This window comes from Symphodus melops (assembly GCF_947650265.1).
Source record: "Symphodus melops genome assembly, chromosome: 11".
NCBI classification, from domain to species: Eukaryota; Metazoa; Chordata; class Actinopteri; order Labriformes; family Labridae; genus Symphodus; species Symphodus melops.
Window position 1 is genome coordinate 1,280,160 of NC_136701.1, and position 19,625 is coordinate 1,299,784.

Consider the following 19,625-nt stretch of genomic DNA (forward strand, 5'->3'; position numbering starts at 1 on the left):
TTTCCCACGAGCCCTGAACGCAACAGTAGGCCGGCACAGGGGACAGGACAACATGGCTGCTGCTGCGGGCCGATACTACGGAGAAGGCGGCAGAGCAACGAAAAGACAGAAAACAGAGGACGGAGGAATGACAACGGTAAGGGTTTAATTTTAACCTTTAAAATCGGAGTTTTATCGTGCAAAAATATTTAAGCTTTTCCCCTCAAAGAGAGGAGAGCTACCTCGCTAACTGACGCCATCAAATTGTGCTTAACGGCCGTTTGCCAAGGAGGTTTCCAGTTCGTAAAATTGATTTAAAAAAAATAAAAATAATAATGATAATTTATTGCACACATTTGCTGGCTTATAGAGAGTAAATTTAAGCTAATTGTACGTTATTATTAATATTTTTAATTAAATGTGTCAGTTATTTTTTCTCCAGTAACCGTTGCTGACGTCAGTAACCCCTGGTTACGGAGATCTGAAAGGTTTTTATTCGCAGGTGACGGACTTGAAGCTCAGACCCTGACCCGAACCATCATGTCATGTGTTTTCAGGAGAACTACGATGACCCTCATAAACCGCTGCCCTCCCCGGTGGTCCACATCAGGGGCCTGGTGGATGGCATCATGGAGGCGGACCTGGTGGAGGCCCTGCAGGAGTTTGGGGCTATCAGGTAATAGCAGAGCTCCAAAGACTTTAAAGGGGACATGTTCTAAAAAATCCACATTGACATTGTTTTTGAACATTTATTTGGGCAACACGAGTGTCTATCGACCCACAACATTTTAAATAAATCCATCCACTCCTTTGTTTGTGGTCTGCACAAGTCTTTCCACACAGAGTAAAATGCTTGGTTTCAAGTTTTCTCAGTTTGTGACGTCACAAGTTGGATTCTGTTAAATAGAAAGAAACGAAGAAGTGGAGATGTGGCAGGTGTAAAGATATAACAACATGCTGCCTAACTGTAAAAAAATAAAAAATCCGTTTTTAAAACCCAAAATTTAAAAAATGTTTTTTTATTATCAATAAAAAATAGTGTAAATTTTTTTTGCCTCTAGTGGACACTCGATGAACTGCAGTGTTTTACACTTAAGCTTAATTTTTCAACACTGGAGGTTGGCAGCTTGATTGGCTTATCAAAAAGGTCCTGAAATTAAAAAACTAAAACTCATCCCAAATACAATGTGTGGAAAAACAAAACCATTTTGAACTGGTTTATTTCTGCTGTTAAAAAAAGAAGGACTTTTTAATTGACGTTCCCGGGCCACACGTCGACACTGGACGACCTGCACGCCTTCTTGCTCGCTCGCCTTATTAGCTTCATATTTAAACACCAGAGGGGGCTGCTTGAGTCACTGTAGCTGTGTTAGCAACTTGTTAATCACCAAAAAAACACTTCCCAAGAACCATAATTAAAAACCAAATTAACATCTCACTGGTTTAAAAAAGGCTTTAAAGACCTCAAACTGATTATCAAAATATTTGTTGTTGTAAAAATATAAACTTGAATGAGAAGTGGGATCCTTTTTTTTTTTTTTTTGTCATTAGAGTTGTATTTTTTATAACCACGGTTATTTCAATTCTTCTAATGTTTCTTCACAGTTACGTGGTGATGATGCCGAAGAAGCGGCAGGCCCTGGTCGAGTACGAGGACATGAACGGCTCGTGTAACGCTGTGAACTACGCAGCAGAGAACCAGGTTTACATAGCAGGACATCCGGCCTTCATCAACTACTCCACCAGCCAGAAGATCTCCAGGCCGGGGGACTCGGACGACACGCGCAGCGTCAACAATGTGCTGCTGCTCACCATCATCAACCCCATCTATCCTATCACCACGGTAACGTGACTAAAACAGCAGATTAGTGCCTGACTGAAGGGCTCAGTTCATTTCCCTTTCTTGGCTTTGCTGCATCTTGATAAGAAATCTCCCCACTCGGGGGTCCGGGATCGGCCTCGGGGGTCCACGATCGGCCTCGGGGGTCCGGGATCGGTCTCGGGGCGTCCAGTGGCAGATATGTCTGTGCTCTGTCAGCGCTCAGTGTGACTGTCATAAAAGATGATCCCGACCCGAAACATTACAACTCTCCAGTCTACACGTCTCTAGAAGTATTCAAATGAAAGCATTGTTGTATCTGATGAACACTTTGAGAACTTTAATAAAAAAATGAAATCATAATAAATCAGAAAAGGCTCAAACCCTGCTGACATCCCCCGTGTTTGGATTTGATGTTTGAAGGGTAAAGTCCTCCTCTTCCACATCAGCATGACTTAAGAGTATTGTGATGCAAATCCTCGGCCTTGACGCTCCACCGTCTCTCTCGCTGTGCTAACCTTCAGCTGTGTGTGTTTGGCCCTGCAGGACGTTCTCTACACCATCTGTAACAACTGCGGCCCCGTGCAGAGGATCGTCATCTTCAGGAAGAACGGCGTTCAGGCCATGGTCGAATATCCTTTCAGTGTTTATGTTGCTCTACCTGTCTGTGTCGATAGACTAACACTGTTCAGTATCAGCATTATCGCCCTCCTCGCCTTAACTCCCTGCTGCCACGTTTGATTCAGTGCAGAGTGCACAGAGGGCCAAAGCCTCTCTGAACGGAGCAGACATCTACTCCGGCTGCTGCACGCTGAAAATAGAGTACGCCAAGGTCAGTGCACGCCTGCATGCGGTCCACCCTTTTTACCCGTCTGCCGAACATCACGAGTGAATTCAGTCCTCTTTGAATCCACAGCCGGCACGCCTTAACGTCTTCAAGAATGACCAGGACACGTGGGACTACACCAACCCAAACCTCAGTGGCCAAGGTAACCTGCAGCCCCCGATCCTTCCTCCCCCTCCCCTCCCCCCTTCCTTTTTCTCTTCCTTCTCCTCTCATGGCACTGTTTGGGATGTTAGGGGGGGTCCTCTGCCTCCGGGGGGGGGGTTACTGCACATGAATGTTCACCATGCTGCTCAGAGGCACACAGCAGGCTCAAAGTAAGGGCATGAGGAGCAAACCTTCGAGGGCAGCCGACCTCAGCGACAGGCTCATGATGCATGTGAGGAGCAGACGGCACCCGTCACATACAGTCACAGCGTAGCTCACGTAGGTGCACACTCCCTGTACGGCATGTCACAGCTGCACCACCTCACGGCCCGGCCGCCTCTCGTCCAGTCCACCATACAAGGACGCCTGTCTGCGTTCTGTCACACATAGTGGAGATTTGATTAAAGGAAAAAAAAACTTGATGTGACCACGAGGAACACCTAAAGTTAAAGGTCCCAGGATATGACAAACACATTGACCATCTTTTGGATTCATCGCTCATTAAAGGCATCAAATGAACCGTGCTCTTTATTTTCAAGCACTTAAAAAAACGGACCGTTTGATTCGTCGACAGAGAAGTGAAATAAACCCAGAGAGGCCTCTCCTAACGACTCGGGCTCAGGTCACTATTCAAACATCAGAATGTAGCTAAGAAATGTGTGAATGTAAGAAAACTAAACAGAGTACAAGCTGTGTGATGCAGCGTCTCTGCCACGCTCGAGGGGCCGAAAGCTGAGCTGCCCTCTGCAGCGTTTGCGTCGTTCGTAGTCGAGGACTCCAGCAGTGTTCTTCATCGTTGTCCTCTCGTCCCCGACTTTGTAAAACAAGCAAAGGCAGGAAACTGTCCCGACATTTAAAGCCTGCGTCCCTCTCGCCGGGCTGCAAGCTGAGCTGCTGCTGATAGAAGCGATATCGGTCCAATATCAGCCAGAGAACAATTTGATCTGTAAAACTGTCTTTAGCTCAGGTCCATTCAACAACAAGGTGAAAAAGTTACATTTGTCGGCGGTGGAAGAAAAGAGCGGCTGCATGTCTCGGGACCTTTAACGCTAAACGTCCATCACAGACTCAGTGAGACTTTGAGTGTTGCTGGAAAAGGTTTCTAAAAGGTCACATAAAGAAGCCGATATGAGACGACATCATGAAGATCCTGAAACATTCTGCCTTCAATGTTCTGTCGCCTTGACTTCAGGCTGGACTTGGTGTGTGTGTGTGTGTGTGTGTGTGTTTAGCCACACGCTGGTTCCTGTGTACGTGGCCACGACGTGCATATTTCATACAGGTGTCGATTTTTGCTAAGCGAAGGTCTGTGCTGCCTTACGATCCAGAGGTTCTCCTCGTGTCCTCACTGTGCAAACTCATCATACAGGCTCACCGCGGCCTCTGAGCAGACACAGCGGCGTGCACAGCCACAGCTGACGTAAACTGCTCTGTTGGCACACATCGGACACAGTGGGGCCCAAATACCCGGAACACAACCTCAACTCAACACTTCCTTATTCCACAGTCCAACGCCACCTTTTCCTCCGCCACCTGACACGGGACTCATTTACTGTTTGGTGGTGGACATTAGCCGCCATTTCAGTTTTGAGGGACAGAAATACTCCGCGGCCACTCGAACAGACATCTCGCATATCCAGGCGCCACAGACTGACGCTGATAGACACCGCCAACTCTTTACCGCTACAGCACATCTTCATCTGCAGAGCCCCCGAGGAGACACAACACATTGACGATGATGAGAGGGTGGGAGTCATTTGTGTGGCCACGCCTCCTTTGGAACACGCCCCCGCCATAACACAACCACAGGGGAGGCCAACAGAGGAGTGTTTTTTTTTGTTTTTGTTTTTCTCTCAGACACACTCACGCCTTGACCAGGGATCAGACGACACCACATACTGGGGGCGGGGCCACGAAAAACAAAAAACAAAACACAACGAGCTGAACATCCACGAAACCGCCACGAGCGCACATCGTCATGTCATACTACACGCCTGTAGTGGCCTGCAAGCTATTAAAAGCCAAACACGCAAGCATCATGAGAGCGTCCATTTGTACATGAGAAGAGAACATCCAGTGGGGGGGCCGACGAAGACACAAGCATCAAACACCAATCAAGCATACAGATTCAAACCCTTAACCTTTAACCTGCTTCATGTAAGGACTCTGGTGTTTTGTGTTTCCCTCTCTGCCTTCTACCCTCATCCCCCTCCTCTCTGTGCTGTTCTTGTGTTTCTGCGTTGTTCTTTTTTTTTTTTTTTTTTTTTGTGCACCGGCCCCATAGTGACGCCTCTTAACGCCTCCCGTGTGATGCAGGTTTCTGCTCAGTGTGTCTGTGGACAGACAGGCAGCCCGCTCTCTAACGGTGCAAATCAGAGCACACGGTAAGCCCGGAGAACGAGCCTCTAATATGAGCAGCTTTCAGTACAAAGAAGCAGCAAGAGGAGGAGGGGGAAAGAACAAACAAAACACGGAGCATGGATGTGTTGGATGTACTTTTCTCTCTCTCTGGTGGTGTGGACTCAAAGAAGGAAGGAAGGAAGGAAGGAAGGACTGAAGGAAGAGAATGAGTTGAGGCTGGAGTGAAGAAGGTTGGCAGGAGGCGTCGTTTGCTGAAGAGCGCCCCCTACCTGCCCACTGTGTCCCTTGCTCCGTGTGCGGTGCTGTAAGTACTCGAGAGAAACGAATGAAAATAAAAACAGCCTGTTGTTTTCTCACACTGAATCTTTTTGAATGTACAGACTCCGATAAGACCAAAGCAAACGATAGACGAGCAATGTTAACAAACGGCTTGTATTCATAAACTGCTGCTCGCCATCTCATCATCTGCATCCTGTTTTCAAAGGGACAAAGTTCAACTGGTCAGAAGCTGAACATTATAATTATGTTTTTCAATTTATTATTTATTTTTTTCTGGTTTTAGATTGAAGGCAGACGTCCCGTCTGGTGATGAAATCAGAGTCTAAACCGATGGGAGATTATCTCGTGTCTTGTGTTTACTAATGCTGCAGAAATGTGTTTCTTTACGCACACTGCACTCAGAATGAAGAATTGTCTGCTTGTAATTTAATTAGAATTTATTTAGTCTGGAGGAGAAATTCAGCGTTTCACTCTTAACAGCCAGACAACAAAATACAAGTACACCATGTGACCTCTCTGTTTTAGGAGCTCCAACGGTTTGATCCATTTCACTTAAGACGAGTCGAAGCGTCACCTTTTTTCTTGTCTCCAGTTTGATGTTTCAGCCAATGAAGTGACCGAGTCTGGACAGCAGGGGTCAGCAAAGCTCAGGTCACCAGGAGCTTGGTAGGAGAGAAGTGAAGCGTCCATGTCTGATGTTAAACACAGCTGTGTGTCACAGAGAACATCCACGTCTCTGCCTTCATGTAAACAGAGCTCATAAATCCAAGATGGAGGCTCATTCATTATAAAGATACACGACAGAGCTCGCCAACCGGTCTTCATCTGAGAGCTACTTCAAAAAAAAATCACATCACTTGTGTTTATTCACAGCTGAGTGAAGCTTCTGCTTGTACACGTTTATCAATGTGAACTTCACATCAACGCCCAAAAAAAACATGAGTACTTTACGTTGAGGGCCAAATATCTGACTTATAGGGAAGAGGTCAGATTTATTTATACATTATTTTACTGTCAACTTGGAGAGCCCTGATAAACGCTCCACACCGTGCTCAACAGTCTACACTTGATGTATTTTTTTTCTGTCACATGAGTGAAATCTACTTCACTTCCTGTTGTGCTATTTAATTAAAAACGGACTCAGCAGTAAAACAACAACATGGTCACAACGAGGGATTGTTTTAGTGCCTCTTCTTCCTGTTGATTAAAGGAAAACTTGAATTCAGACTTCGGAGCGGCTCCAGACCTGCAGCGTAGAAAATGAGTTTAACTCACCTGCGGTTTCTGTCTTTCACCAGCAGAGGGTGCTGTCGGCTTTAAAAGCTGAAGTAGAGAGGCGAACATGAAAGTTAGATTTAGTTTATTTGACAGACGGAGGGATGGAGTCTGAAACCAGAGAGAAAGGGGGAGGAGCCTCAGATCAGTCGTAATAATAAGCAACGTAATAAATCAATAATCACATCAGCTGCAGCACTTAGAATAATAATCAAACACTCAGTGGTTTGAGTGTTTGTTGATGTCTCTCCTCACAGCCTGATCTTCATCCCCTCCTGACGTCTGTCTGATAGCGTAGCTTCAATAAAACGTCTTCACGCTGCAGCTCGTAGCGCTGACGCTCCTCTCAGATCTCCTTCAGTGATTGGCTAGAATTTAAAGGTGTGTGTTTCTGCACTGTTGACATGTGTGTCCCTGTTTTAAATCTGGATTTGTGTACCTGCACAGATGCTGATGGGGAAGGCAATTGGAACAATTCACAAGGTGTGTGAGTGTGTGAGACTAATATCAGAGCTTTTAATCAACGTCACCTGTACAATCCTAAATCTCCATTATGTCGTCTGTTTATCAAACACGTGGTGTCGCATGTCTTTCACAAGCTCGATCACCATTAACACTCGTGCATCTTTACACACTGAAGCACGGCAGCGGCCGCAAGAGTCAACTTGAAATGTTCCGTTTCAGATCCAAACGCCAATCCCAACAAACGCCAGAGGCAGCCTGCGCTCCTCGGAGACCATCCGCCGGACTACGGTAAAGATCCAACACACACACGCACACACACACACGCACACACGCACACACACTGCACTTCTGACGTTCTCTTCTCTGATCCAGGTGGTCCTCAGGGAGGTTACCATGGCTACAATGAGGACAGCTACGGGCCCCCCCCTCCCCACCGCATGGGGCCTAGTATGGGCGGGCGTGGTCGCGGTAGCCAGCGTTACGGCCCGGGATACGGCCCCCCGCCCCCGGAGTACGGCCCTCACGCGGACTCTCCGGTTCTCATGGTGTACGGCCTCGAGCCCGCCAAGATCAACGCCGACAAGGTGTTCAACATCTTCTGCCTGTACGGAAACGTGGAGCGGGTGAGTGCACGAGTCTGTGCGCTATGTCACTGTCAATAAAGTTTTTAAAAAAAAATTTTTTTACACGTCATTATGAAAAAAACAGCTCAGTCTATAGGGACTCGGGTTGGGAACCGGAGGGTCGCCGGTTTAAGGATGTTGGAAAATTTGTCCGGTAGCTGGAGAGGTGCCAGTCCACTTTCTGCCCTTGAGCAAGGCACCACACAGAGCGCTCGCTGTGTGTCATGTCCATTAAACTCCTCCTGCAGGATGAATGAAGTATAGCTGGAAGGTGCTCTCGTTTTGTGAGAGTGAGCCGGGCATGTTTCTTCCTCCAGATTAAGTTCATGAAGAGTAAACCTGGAGCGGCCATGGTTGAAATGGGGGACTGTTACTCCGTGGACAGAGCCATCACTCACCTCAACAACAACTTCCTTTTCGGGCAGAAACTCAACGTTTGGTAAGTTCATCTGTGGCGAGCCGTTATAGAGTGTTAGCTTAGCAGAAGTAGCTGTGGTAAGCCGTCGCAGAGTGTTACCTTAGCATAAGTAGCTGTGGCAAGCCGTCGCAGACTGTTAGCGTAGCAGAAGCAGCTGTGGCGAACCGTCGCAGAGTGTTAGCGTAGCAGAAGTAGCTGTGGCGAGCCGTCGCAGAGTGTTAGCGTAGCAGAAGTAGCTGTGGCGAGCCGTCGCAGAGTGTTAGCGTAGCAGAAGTAGCTGTGGCGAGCCGTCGCAGAGTGTAGCAGAAGTAGCTGTGGCAAGCCGTCGCAGAGTGTTAGCGTAGCAGAAGCAGCTGTGGCGAGCCGTCGCAGAGTGTTAGCGTAATAGAAGTAGCAGTGGCGAGCCGTCACAGAGTGTTAGCGTAGCAGAAGTAGCTGTGGCGAGCCGTCGCAGAGTGTTAGCGTAGCAGAAGTAGCTGTGGCGAGCCGTCGCAGAGTGTTAGCGTAGCAGAAGTAGCTGTGGCGAGCCGTCGCAGAGTGTTAGCGTAGCAGAAGTAGCTGTGGCGAGCCGTCGCAGAGTGTTAGCGTAATAGAAGTAGCTGTGGCGAGCCGTCGCAGAGTGTTAGCTTAGCAGAAGTAGCTGTGGCGAGCCGTCGCAGAGTGTTAGCGTAGCAGAAGTAGCTGTGGCGAGCCGTCGCAGAGTGTTAGCATAGCTGAAGTAGCTGTGGCGAGCCGTCGCAGAGTGTTAGCGTAGCAGAAGTAGCTGTGGCGAGCCGTTGCAGAGTGTTAGCGTAGCAGAAGTGGAGGTCGAGAAGTTAAGAGACGCTCCTCTCGCTCTGCCAGTGTGTCTAAGCAGCAGGCCATCGTTCCTGGACAGTGCTACCAGTTAGAGGACAACAGCAGCAGCTTCAAAGACTTCCACGGATCTCGCAACAACCGCTTCACCTCTCCAGAGCAGGCCGCCAAGAACAGGATCCAGCATCCCAGCAACGTCCTGCACTTCTTCAATGCACAGCCCGACATCTCTGTGGAGATCTTCAACCAGGTGAGGAGAAGCCAGCTGGGTTTCTGCCCCCCCCACCTCAAATGTTTACTGACACGTGTCCTTCGTTTCAGGTGTGTGACGAACTGGAAATCAAGAACCCTGCAAGTGTGAAACTTTTCACTGGAAAGAGTAAGTCTGCTAAAATATTAACGATGATCCCAAAGCATGCACGCGTGTTTAGTTCAGCGTGTCGAAGAGCGGTCCGTCAAACTGGCTCAACCGCCACGCTGACTCGTCCGCTCTCCTGCTGCTCGACACCTCCAAACCTGCGTTGTTTTGTTAGCAGGCTAATCGTAGCGCTCATAGCTTCACACTGCATTCCAAATAATCTAAAAATGCCTCTAAGTGGAGAGTACATTATGTTACTCTGCTTCACTCTAGTCCCTCACCCAAACAGCTTTTATACTCAAAGGTCAAAGGTTACTCTAGTGTCCCTACAGGGAAATTAGCATGCTGCAGGAAACATACAGAAACAAAGACAATCCAACATTAGCATCAGCTGCATCAGTAAAACACCTGTAAGCCCAGCAGAGATAAATCCAGCATCCTGATAGAAGGCAAAGAATTTAAAAAGGGACGTAAACACAGCTCTAACAACAACACAGCCGGCGGGACTCCAGCTTGTCCCTCGTGGACTTTCAGTCAGGACTCAGTTTGTTTCTGTGGCTCCTTCAAGGTGAGCGGAGTTCATCCGGTCTGCTGGAGTGGGAGTCGATCAACGACGCCATGGAAGCTCTCGCTCTGATGAACCATTACCAGATGAAAAACCCCAGTGAGTCCGCGTCGCTTCACTCCAACATCCCCGCCGTCATGATTTAAACCTGTGAAACAAGACGTGTTTAAAGCTTGTGTGTTTCCTCTCTCAGGTGGGCCTTACCCTTACACACTGAAGCTGTGTTTCTCCACCACACACCACGCCACCTGAACACTCCCCGTCCACCTCGGCCTGACGTCTGGAGGCTCTGCATCCACTTCACTGTTGTTCTGTTGTCACGTCTCATTGACGCGTTCGATCAGTGTTTCTTTTCTGGAGACGTTACTCAAACATTGACTTTGTATGATTTATTTGAACTTTACCATGTTTTCAATAATTAGATTTCTTTTTGTGTGTGTTCACAACACTACATTGAAACATTTCAGGCCGTCAGACTTTAGTTTCTTATTAACTGTGATGGCTCCACGTCCTCAGAGATGTTTTGTTTTCTTCCTCCTGATGACGACACGATCATGTCTCTTCTTTGAGAAATAAACAATGTTTATTGTAAAGTTCTTGCAGAGAAAAACTGTCGTTTTCTGAAGAGAGACAAACTGACAGACGTGTCCTTCAGCTACAGGAGAGCTGTTTCTACTCACACTGAAGGATATTATCTGATTAAAGGAAGGCATACACGAGGTCTCTGTATGAACATGACGAAGACAAATGTTCAGTTTTTTTACTTTTGTTTTACTAAGTAATAATGTGAATGTCATCCTGTCTGGAATCACTCTAAAAATATCTCTGTGTCTGTTTCCACATAAATGCAACAGAAACATTTGCTGACGCAGGAACATTTAGTGAAGCGCTCCCTCCTCTCTGTCGTAGCGTTCAGAAACAGGACGTGAAGTCGGACACTTTCAGTTGGATTAAATATGTTTTTGCAGTGAAATAAGTTTGATTGCATTTCACAAATCGTTTTTTCGTATTTCAATAAATGTTCTTGCGTTTTGGATTTTTTTTTTCTTTTCTTCTTTCTATGAAATGTTTTTGCAGTTGACCTTCAGGGCCACCGTACTGTGTGGACCGAAACAACTGAAGAAGAGTCACTTTGACTGTTTGGTTGTGACAGCAGAGTGAAAACAAACTCGGGCTCCCTTCAGGCTCACACGTTCACTGAGACGACATGCTAATATATCTAAACTCAATATTCAATAATAAATTGTGATTTTATTTTATTTATTAGACCATTAAAACATTTGATTAAATGTTATTCTGCAGTTCATGAACTAAATAATTCAAACTACACTTCATTTAAAGTCAGTGTGGGGTCGGGGGTCATTCTGGTGACCCCTCCCCTGTGGACAAAGCAGGACCTTGAATCTGCTGATCTCGTCCAGGACATTAATAAGGAAGTGTTCAAACATTAAATCCATGATGAAAGACTAAAAGAATATGCCTCTTCCTGGATCGACCTGCTTACACTAGAACTATAGAATAGATCTAGTCAGTCGTATCCCTCATGGTCGTGTTTACTTTTTAATTTCAGATACAAGAAAGTGCTTAAAACAGTTTCAGATATTTAACCATTTCATCAGTCACAACTTAAACAGTATATATCCTGACCAGCATTACATGTACTCATGTGGGACTGTAATTTAACCAATCAATCCATCTTTATTTATAAAGAACCTATAAAACCTTCCTGTTATATCTGATACTCTTATATTCATAATAAACTGTGTTCAGTGAGCATCTTTGATGAAAATCTTTGAAAATCTTTAATAATTTCCCTCTTTAGTAGACTAAGCTGTATGTCTTAACTCAATTACAGAGTGTTTACTTGAAAGGAGCTTTAAAGAAATTGACAGATTCTGAGATAAATGTTCAGAAAATAAATCACAGAATTGTTTTATTTCTCCGACTTTAAAGTGTCATTACCAAATCTACGTAGTGCACCTTTAATTACAGTCATTTATCCCAGCATGACTTCTGACTATATTGGACCGTATTCTCCACAAACTGTCCAAACTCAGGGACACATCGAGCACATTTTTACACAAACCATCTGTGTAAACACCTAAATTAATTTAATAGAAAACATTTACCATGTCAAACAAGGTGTTTTCTAATCATTGAACCCTGATCTCTTATTAAATAGGTGACTATGTTTACTAAATCAATTAAAATAAAGCATACACAAAGGCTCTCATCTCTATAATAAAAATCATATATTATTAATTATATTCTGAAAAGTTATTTCTATATACCTACTGCTTTATTATGTTTAACAAACAGGAGATTAATAAAGAATCCCTGATTCTGTCTCAATAAAAGGAAATATGTAGTTTCATTCAGCATAACAAAATACAATTTAAATAAAATACAACTTTCCTTTCCACTGTAAACATATACATACATATAATATATGTAATATAATATGGGCGTGTACTACCTGTTTGTTGTTATTCTACTTTATAATTTTCATATTTAGATAAAAAGAAATACTCAGCCGCTTGCGAGGGGAAAAAACTACAACTCCCAGTGCGCCCTGCGGGCTCGGTCGCGTAGGTGTTTCCGGTGTCTTATGACATTTTACTTCCTTCCACACAGACCGACGCGAACAAATCGAGAAAGAAGACGTCGCTAACTTTAAAACCGCCGCACTGTAAAGTCGCCATAAGGTTTCACGTTTTCGTTTGATTTCCGTCTTAAAATGCGCGTAATGTCGCGAGAGCTGTCCGAGAATTGAGGTAACCGTTGGAAGAAAAAAAAAAAAAAGCCCCGCGCGGAACGTAACGTAGCGTGTAGGCCTCCCCGAAGAAAGTTTGGTCGAGGGCCTGTAAACAACATGTCCTCCGCCTCGCAGTCTTCCTCCAGACGGCAGTGGTGCTACCTCTGCGACCTGCCCAAGATGCCCTGGGCCATGCTGTGGGAGTTCAGCGAGGCAGTGTGTCGAGGATGCGTCAACTACGACGGCGCGGACCGGATAGAGCTCCTCATCGAGACCGCCAGGCAGCTGAAGAGCACGCACGGGGTTTTAGACGGCAGGTCTCCCGGTCCGCCGCAGGGGAAGCCCGGCTCCGCGGGGCCCATTGAAGCGGGGCGGCAGCATGCAGAGCGTGTAGAGAGGGGGAGGGGTGAGTATGGGGGGTCTTCTCGTCTCCCCAATGGGCTGCACAGAGCCGAGGACGTGGCCCTGTCAGAGGGCAGCAGACAGAGTCCGAACACACGGAGGGCCATCGTGGGGGCCGTCCCCAGTCTCCACGGCACCATATCTCACGCTTTGATAGCTCAGGGGTTAGTAGCGGCCCCTCATGGTCTGCTGGCCCCTTTATCGGGCTCCAGGTCTGGGGCCACACCTATTGCAGTGTCTGCGGGCCCCATCATGAGCGAGGCTGGAAGAAGACAGGCGGTGTCTCTAGGCGTGGGTGCGAGCACGTCGGCTCTGGTGGGCATCGACCCCGCGCTGTGGAGGAACAATGAGGTGATGGCCGAGCTGAACGAGGTGGCTCGCAGCCGGGTCGAAGGCTGGCCCAACCGTCCCAAAGCGGTCCGGGACGTCCTCGTGGCGCTCAGCAGCTGCGTCCCCTTTAACGTGCGTTTCAGGAAAGACCACAACCTGATTGGTCGGGTCCTGGCCTTCGACGCCAGCAACGCCCCGACAGAGTTCGAGCTGAAGGTGTTTGTGGAGTATCCTGCCGGATCTGGGATGATCTTCTCGGGGGTCCCGGACCTGGTCAGGCAGATGTTTCGCGACTCGGCCAAAGACGCGGGTAAAGCGGTGAACTCTGGTCTGCGCTATGTGGAGTACGAGAAGAGGCAGGGCACGGGAGACTGGCGTGGGCTGTCGGAGCTCTTAAATGACGGCGTGCGGATGTTTAAAGAGCCCCCGATCCCAGAGGTGCTCCCGCAACCGGATGCGGGGATGCCCATGGCGGCCGCCGGACGCCCCGGACCGGCAAAGGGTACGACTCGACGCCGCAAACCTTCGCCGGGGTCGGAGAACGGAGAGAGCGAAGGCAGGCCGGATCACCCCTCCAGAGACCCGTGGCCCCGAGGTGCTTACTCGGGGATGGAGCCTCTTCCCGGCATGGCGGTCCCACAGGAGGGTCCGCCCCGCCTCCACAGCCAGCCCTCGCCCATCTCGGCGCTGATGGGAGTGGCCGACAGCCTCAGCTCCAGTCAGATGGCGAGAGACAGCCCGAGTATGTCGGCGGCCCACTCCTCGTCAGCCGGGCGTCCCACCAGCAGCAGCAGCCCCTCCACCGCCTCCACCTCAGTCTCCCAGGCGGCCATGGGGCAGAGTCTGAGCGCCGCGGGCCAGAGCAGTAACGCCGGCGCCGGGGAGTCCACGAGCGGCGGCCAGGGCACGCTGCTCTGCTGCACGCTCTGCAGGGAGCGCCTGGAGGACACGCACTTCGTCCAGTGTCCGTCCGTCCCGCACCACAAGTTCTGCTTCCCGTGCACCCGAGGGTTCATCCGCAGCCAGGGCCAGGGCGGCGAGGTGTACTGCCCCAGCGGCGAGCGCTGCCCCCTGGCCGGCTCCACCGTGCCCTGGGCCTTCATGCAGGGAGAGATCTCCACCATCCTGGCCGGAGACGGAGACGTGACGGTCAAGAAGGAGAGCGACCCTTGACCTCTCCGTCCTCACCTGGTGAATGGTAAGCAGCCGTCCTGACGGGGGCGGGGGGAATGTTTGTTGTTGTTGTTTGTTTTTCTTCATCTTCACTGCAGTTCAACATTTTCTTTTTTAAAACAGGAAGTTGAAATGATGATAAAAGACGTTTGCACCTGATTTCTAAAATTTCAAAATACTGAAAAAAAATAAATAAATAAAATGTCACCCTTCTTACTCCGTCTAACTCCGCCTCTGTGCGCGCTCCGATGTGTCTCCATCATCAGCAGAACCAGGTGCAGAGACCCTCACAGAACCTGGTTCAGTCCAGTAAACCCTGACCGTACAAAGTCCACTTCAGGTCACAGCAGGGCGACACGCTGCGGCCCGCCAATCAGAGAACGTCACACGGTAAACAGGTCTGCACCCTCTGAGGTCTGCACCCTCTGAGGTCTGCACCAATCAAGGTCTGCACCCTCCAGGGGGTCTGCACCCTCCGGGGTCTGCACCCCTCGAGGTCTGCACCCTCCAGGGTCTGCACCCTCTGAGGTCTGCACCAATCAAGGTCTGCACCCTCCAGGGGGTCTGCACCCTCCGGGGTCTGCACCCCTCGAGGTCTGCACCCTCCAGGGTCTGCACCCTCTGAGGTCTGCACCCCTCGAGGTCTGCACCCTCCAGGGGGTCTGCACCCCTCGAGGTCTGCACCCTCTGAGGTCTGCACCCCCCGAGGTCTGGACCTCCAGGGAGGTCTGCACCCCCCGAGGTCTGGACCTCCAGGGAGGTCTGCACCCCCCGAGGTCTGGACCTCCAGGGAGGTCTGCACCCCCCGAGGTCTGGACCCCTCGAGGTCTGCACCCCCCGGAGGGTGGAATAGAAGGTGTGGATTCTGGTGGACAGGTTTCGAGGCGGTCTGTACTGTGATTGGTTGTTCAGAGCACACGGTCTCAGAGAAAGTCGTGCAGTCAGCAGGATTCACTCGATTCCTTTATTCTTCTCTCAGACGTTTACAGAGAAATCACACAAAAGTGCAAAAATGAAAACAAAAATGTGCATAAAAAAAAAAAGAACCTTGAAGAGTCGTGGTTCAAAGGTCGGAGGAGGACGCTGCGTTCAAAAGACAGAAACGTCACTGGTTAGACGACGGCGTTCAAACTCTGCGTCGCTCTGAAGATCTTTTATGGACCGATTTTAAAATCAATAAGTTTAATAATAATGATCGGGATCTCTCGATCTAAATCATCCTCGTGATTTTTAATTTGCAGATATCGTGTTTCCACTAAATATTTAAATTGAACCTCGAGGCGTTTCTCAAATCATTTCTATTAGTTACTGACATGATGATCAAATCAGTGATCAATCCAAATCTCCATAAATCAGTTTGGACTTTTAAAATGTAATTGGTGGAAATATTTTAGTTTCCAGTCAGAATAATTTCTCTACAAAAATCTAAAAGCTCCCAAATTTAAATTGTCTGAAGTCGATTCAGCATCATGAATGTTTGTATAAAGTCTGTTTTCACGCTCGGAATCCTCCACAGTCGTTTGGCTTTGTTCTCAGATAAGTCCCGCCCCTTTTACCTTATTAGGAAGGTTCCAGTCAGTCTGAGGGCAGCTTGTGTTTCTGCAGAATGTTTGCACATAAATGTGACTGAACATGAACGAGACACCTGAAAACCTTTTTAAAGTTACAGAGGAGGAAAAAAGCAAATGGTCTTCTAATGACTCGTTGACTCTTCGTGTCGCAGCGTCTGTGAGGATTAACTCGGCGCTCCTGAGGAAGTATTCGACTCGTACCGCTGATTTAACGTTCAGACCAAAACGTGGACGCCGTCGAGTCAGACGCGGCGGGCTCACGGCGAGCTTCAGGTGTTGTTTGTTTGTTGACGAGGAGAGAGAGGGCAGAGGTCGGATTCAAACCCGCAGCCACTTCAATGACGACTGCAGCCTCTGGACACGGGATGCGTCACATGACCAGGAAGCTGCACATCGTTTTCTTTTTCATGTTAACGAGCTGAAAGATATAAAATATAAAATGTTCAGTTTAATTAGGTTTTTTTTTTCCAGCTTTGATTATTTTCGAACAATCAAACTGTCGTTTAACCCTTTAATAACCCCGAGAGCGTTTACAACAATACAGAGCTGCAGCTATCGAATATTTTAGTAATCGAGTATTCTATCGAATATTTTAGTAATCGAGTATTCTATCGAATATTTTAGTAATCGAGTATTCTATCGAATATCCCGATCGATTAATTAATTGATTGCTTAATTAAGGTTTAACTCGTCGTGTGTGTGTGTGTGTGTGTGTGTGTGTGTGTGTGTGTGTGTGTGTGTGTGTGTGTGTGTGTGTGTGTGTGTGTGTGTGTGTGTGTGTGTGTGTGTGTGTGTGTGTGTGTGTGTGTGTGTGTGTGTGTGTGTGTGTGTGTGTGTGTGTGTGTGTGTCAGTCAGACCGAGCAGGTAGCTGCAGCTACATTAAACGTGTTTTATACTCGTAGCAAAATTTTGATGACGCAAAAAAAAACGTAGGCAGCGAAAATTCCTCAATGAATTTTTGTAATCGAATTATTCGAGTTATTCGAGGAATCGTTTGAACAATATTTACCACGTGACTTGATTCTGAGAAAAACTAATCAAAAAAACAAAAAGAACAAAATCAAATTAATTTTCTTTTATTAAAGGGTTTCTTCTGATTCTGATCAACAAAGCCTGACTTTAAAAAAAGATTGAACACAATAGTTTCTCACTGTAATTATTTATTGTATATTTATGCTGTTTTTAAGTAGGTCAAAAACAAAAAGTTCTTTTACATTATTATTTAAAAAAAACCTGTGGCCCTGCGAGCGATTCTCCCACGACAATTTTGGCCAGCAAGAAAAAAAGTTTGGACATTATTTTTGCGTTTTAATGTCCGACGGACTCTTTTGTTGTTGTTTCCCAAATAGTTTCTAGCTTTTCAATCTTTGAATCTGCTAAACCCCAAATCTGGACTCTGACTGGTCCAGGAGTCCAGAGTCCTGGTCCAGTAGTGTCTGAGCAGCTTGATCAGTCATTGTGCTCATTCTGTCACAAGACTTTTTTTTTTTTTTTTTATCGCTTCTGGAACCAACTGAAGTGAATATCTGCTTCTGTTTGACATTTAAAAAGCAGAAGGAAAAAAAAAAGTCGGACCTGGAATGGATAATTTTCTCGTTATTTTTAAAGTCAAACGAGCAGATTAAAATCACGCTGCACAAAAACCTTTTTTTAATAAACGTTTTCCACAGAGCAGATTCTCAAAAAGAGGTCATCAGCAATAAGCTGAGGTTCTGTTCTGTCCACAGGGGGGCACTAAAACCCGAACCACAAGATCATCACAGGAGCTTTAAAGTCCTTGGTGACTGATTGAACATGGAGAGTCTACGTGTAGCATCTTCTCTTTAATATAACATCTTCACTGATTTTAAACTCTCAAGGTGTTTGTGGTTTATTTGGGTAACCTGAGTTTCTATCAACCCACAACATGTGAAATAAATCCATCCAGTCGTTTGTTTGTGGTCTGCTTCAGTCTGACCACACAGAGAAAAACGCTCCGTTTCAAATGTTCTCAGTTTGTGACATCACAAGTTGGATTCTGTTAAATAAGCCCCTCCCCTCTCCTGGCATCTCCTCCCATAGACTCCACCTCCAGACTAGAGATAAACTTTAACACAGGTCGCCCATTTTTATTCTCTCTACAGAGGAGTGATGTCTACTGGGAAAACTCAGGGGGCGGGGCTTATTGCATTTAAAGAGACACACAAACCAAAACAGAGCGTTCAGAGAGAGCTGGTTTCTACAGGGTCACAAACCTCCTCTGCTGCTTGGTTCATGTTATATTTGGAGCAAAGCTCAGAAACACAGATGTTATATTTGGACCACAGGGGGGCGCTGTTTGAAAAGGGGGAGAAGAGGGATACTATGTCTTTAACTTTTGTGGTTCCTAATGTCTTCTAACCCTCTCACATCTTCTTCTCCCCCCGACAGTGGATCAAACACGTTGAAAGCACTTCCCGATTATCTCAGCCGAGGTCCACATGAAGTGTGCCTCTGAGAGCAGAAAAAAAACAAAACTCTGAAGCAGGAAGAGGAAGAGGAGGAGGAGGAAGAGGAGGAGGACAGTGACAACAAACACCAACCAGACTCACTCTGAGCAGAGCTACACTCGTCCGTCAGGACCGCTACGTCGCTCCTGACCAAGACTTCAACGCCCGGGATCGAAGCACACGCTTTGTTTTTAACAATGACAATCTACTTAGTCTTTCATTTGTGTTTGTTTGTTTGTTTGTTTGTTTTTGTTTTGTTTTCTTCGTTGCATACAGATACGCTGATAAGATGCAACTCTACGAAGACAAACGAATGAATGTTTGAAAAAGTGGCAGAAACCATCGGGTCCTTAAAACGCCAAGGATGAAAAATGTAACCCCACGTTATGTCTCTTAGGTAATCTCCTTCTATTGTATGTCAAAAATGTGAATTTACTTTCAATATGACTATGTAATTTCTATTTTTGATACAATACAAAATTTCTATGTATTTGTTTATAGTGATGAGAAGACCAAAGATGGCTTCATGCTCAACGTAATCGTATCGTATCGTAGCCGTTGTATGCTGTACTCGCGTCGGTCACTAATCTGTTCATCTATCACAGACGTAAACCTTTTTTTTTTTTTTTTTTTTTTGTTTCTCCCTTTTTCCTTTTTTGAATTCTATGTATGGTAAAGATAATTAGCACCACGCTCGTCAATGGTTAACCCCACATACTCATGTGATCTGAACAGGTCAAATCTACAATAAATGATGTAATAGTTACCACGGCTGCTTTTTGTTTTTCCCCTCTCATTCCTTTTAAAAAAAAAAAAATTATATATATATATATATATATATATGTAAATATATATATGTAAATATATATATTTATATATTTACATATATGTAAATATATATATTTATATATTTACATATATGTAAATATATATATTTATATATATGTAAATATATATATTTATATATATGTAAATATATATATTTATATATATGTAA

The 19,625-nt window shown here is 46.4% G+C and overlaps 2 protein-coding genes across 5 annotated transcripts; both read left to right on the forward strand.

Moving 5' to 3' along the window:
* hnrnpl (heterogeneous nuclear ribonucleoprotein L) lies at positions 1–10,964 on the forward strand. Of its 4 annotated transcripts, XM_079356307.1 has the most exons (14): positions 9–136; positions 537–655; positions 1,585–1,822; positions 2,345–2,441; positions 2,545–2,630; positions 2,715–2,787; positions 7,152–7,187; positions 7,389–7,457; positions 7,542–7,792; positions 8,110–8,231; positions 9,054–9,255; positions 9,327–9,384; positions 9,932–10,027; positions 10,122–10,964. In XM_079356307.1, the coding sequence occupies exons 1-14, from the start codon at positions 53–55 to the stop codon at positions 10,178–10,180; spliced, it is 1,590 nt and encodes a 529-aa protein (XP_079212433.1). In that variant the 5' UTR covers positions 9–52; the 3' UTR covers positions 10,181–10,964. The 4 variants fall into 4 exon arrangements, with proteins under 4 accessions (XP_079212432.1, XP_079212433.1, XP_079212434.1 ...); XM_079356308.1 differs by lacking the exon at positions 7,152–7,187; XM_079356305.1 differs by having other exon boundaries at positions 15–136; positions 7,389–7,792.
* A 1,493-nt stretch (positions 10,965–12,457) lies between these two features.
* On the forward strand, positions 12,458–19,394 carry LOC306831434 (interferon regulatory factor 2-binding protein 1-like). The gene is made up of 2 exons (XM_079355542.1): positions 12,458–14,613; positions 18,570–19,394. Exon 1 carries the CDS (start codon positions 12,801–12,803, stop codon positions 14,586–14,588), a length of 1,788 nt encoding a protein of 595 aa, XP_079211668.1. The 5' UTR covers positions 12,458–12,800; the 3' UTR covers positions 14,589–14,613; positions 18,570–19,394.
* Positions 19,395–19,625: the final 231 nt, after the last annotated feature.

Coding starts and splice junctions, on each gene's coding strand:
- LOC306831434 (XM_079355542.1), top strand. CDS start 12,801: ATGTCCTCCGCCTCGCAGTCTTCCTCCAGACGGCAGTGGTGCTACCTC.
- hnrnpl (XM_079356305.1), top strand. CDS start 53: ATGGCTGCTGCTGCGGGCCGATACTACGGAGAAGGCGGCAGAGCAACG. Junction 1,823..2,344: donor CCATCTATCCTATCACCACG/GTAACGTGACTA, acceptor TTGGCCCTGCAG/GACGTTCTCTACACCATCTG. Junction 2,631..2,714: donor TGAAAATAGAGTACGCCAAG/GTCAGTGCACGC, acceptor TTGAATCCACAG/CCGGCACGCCTTAACGTCTT.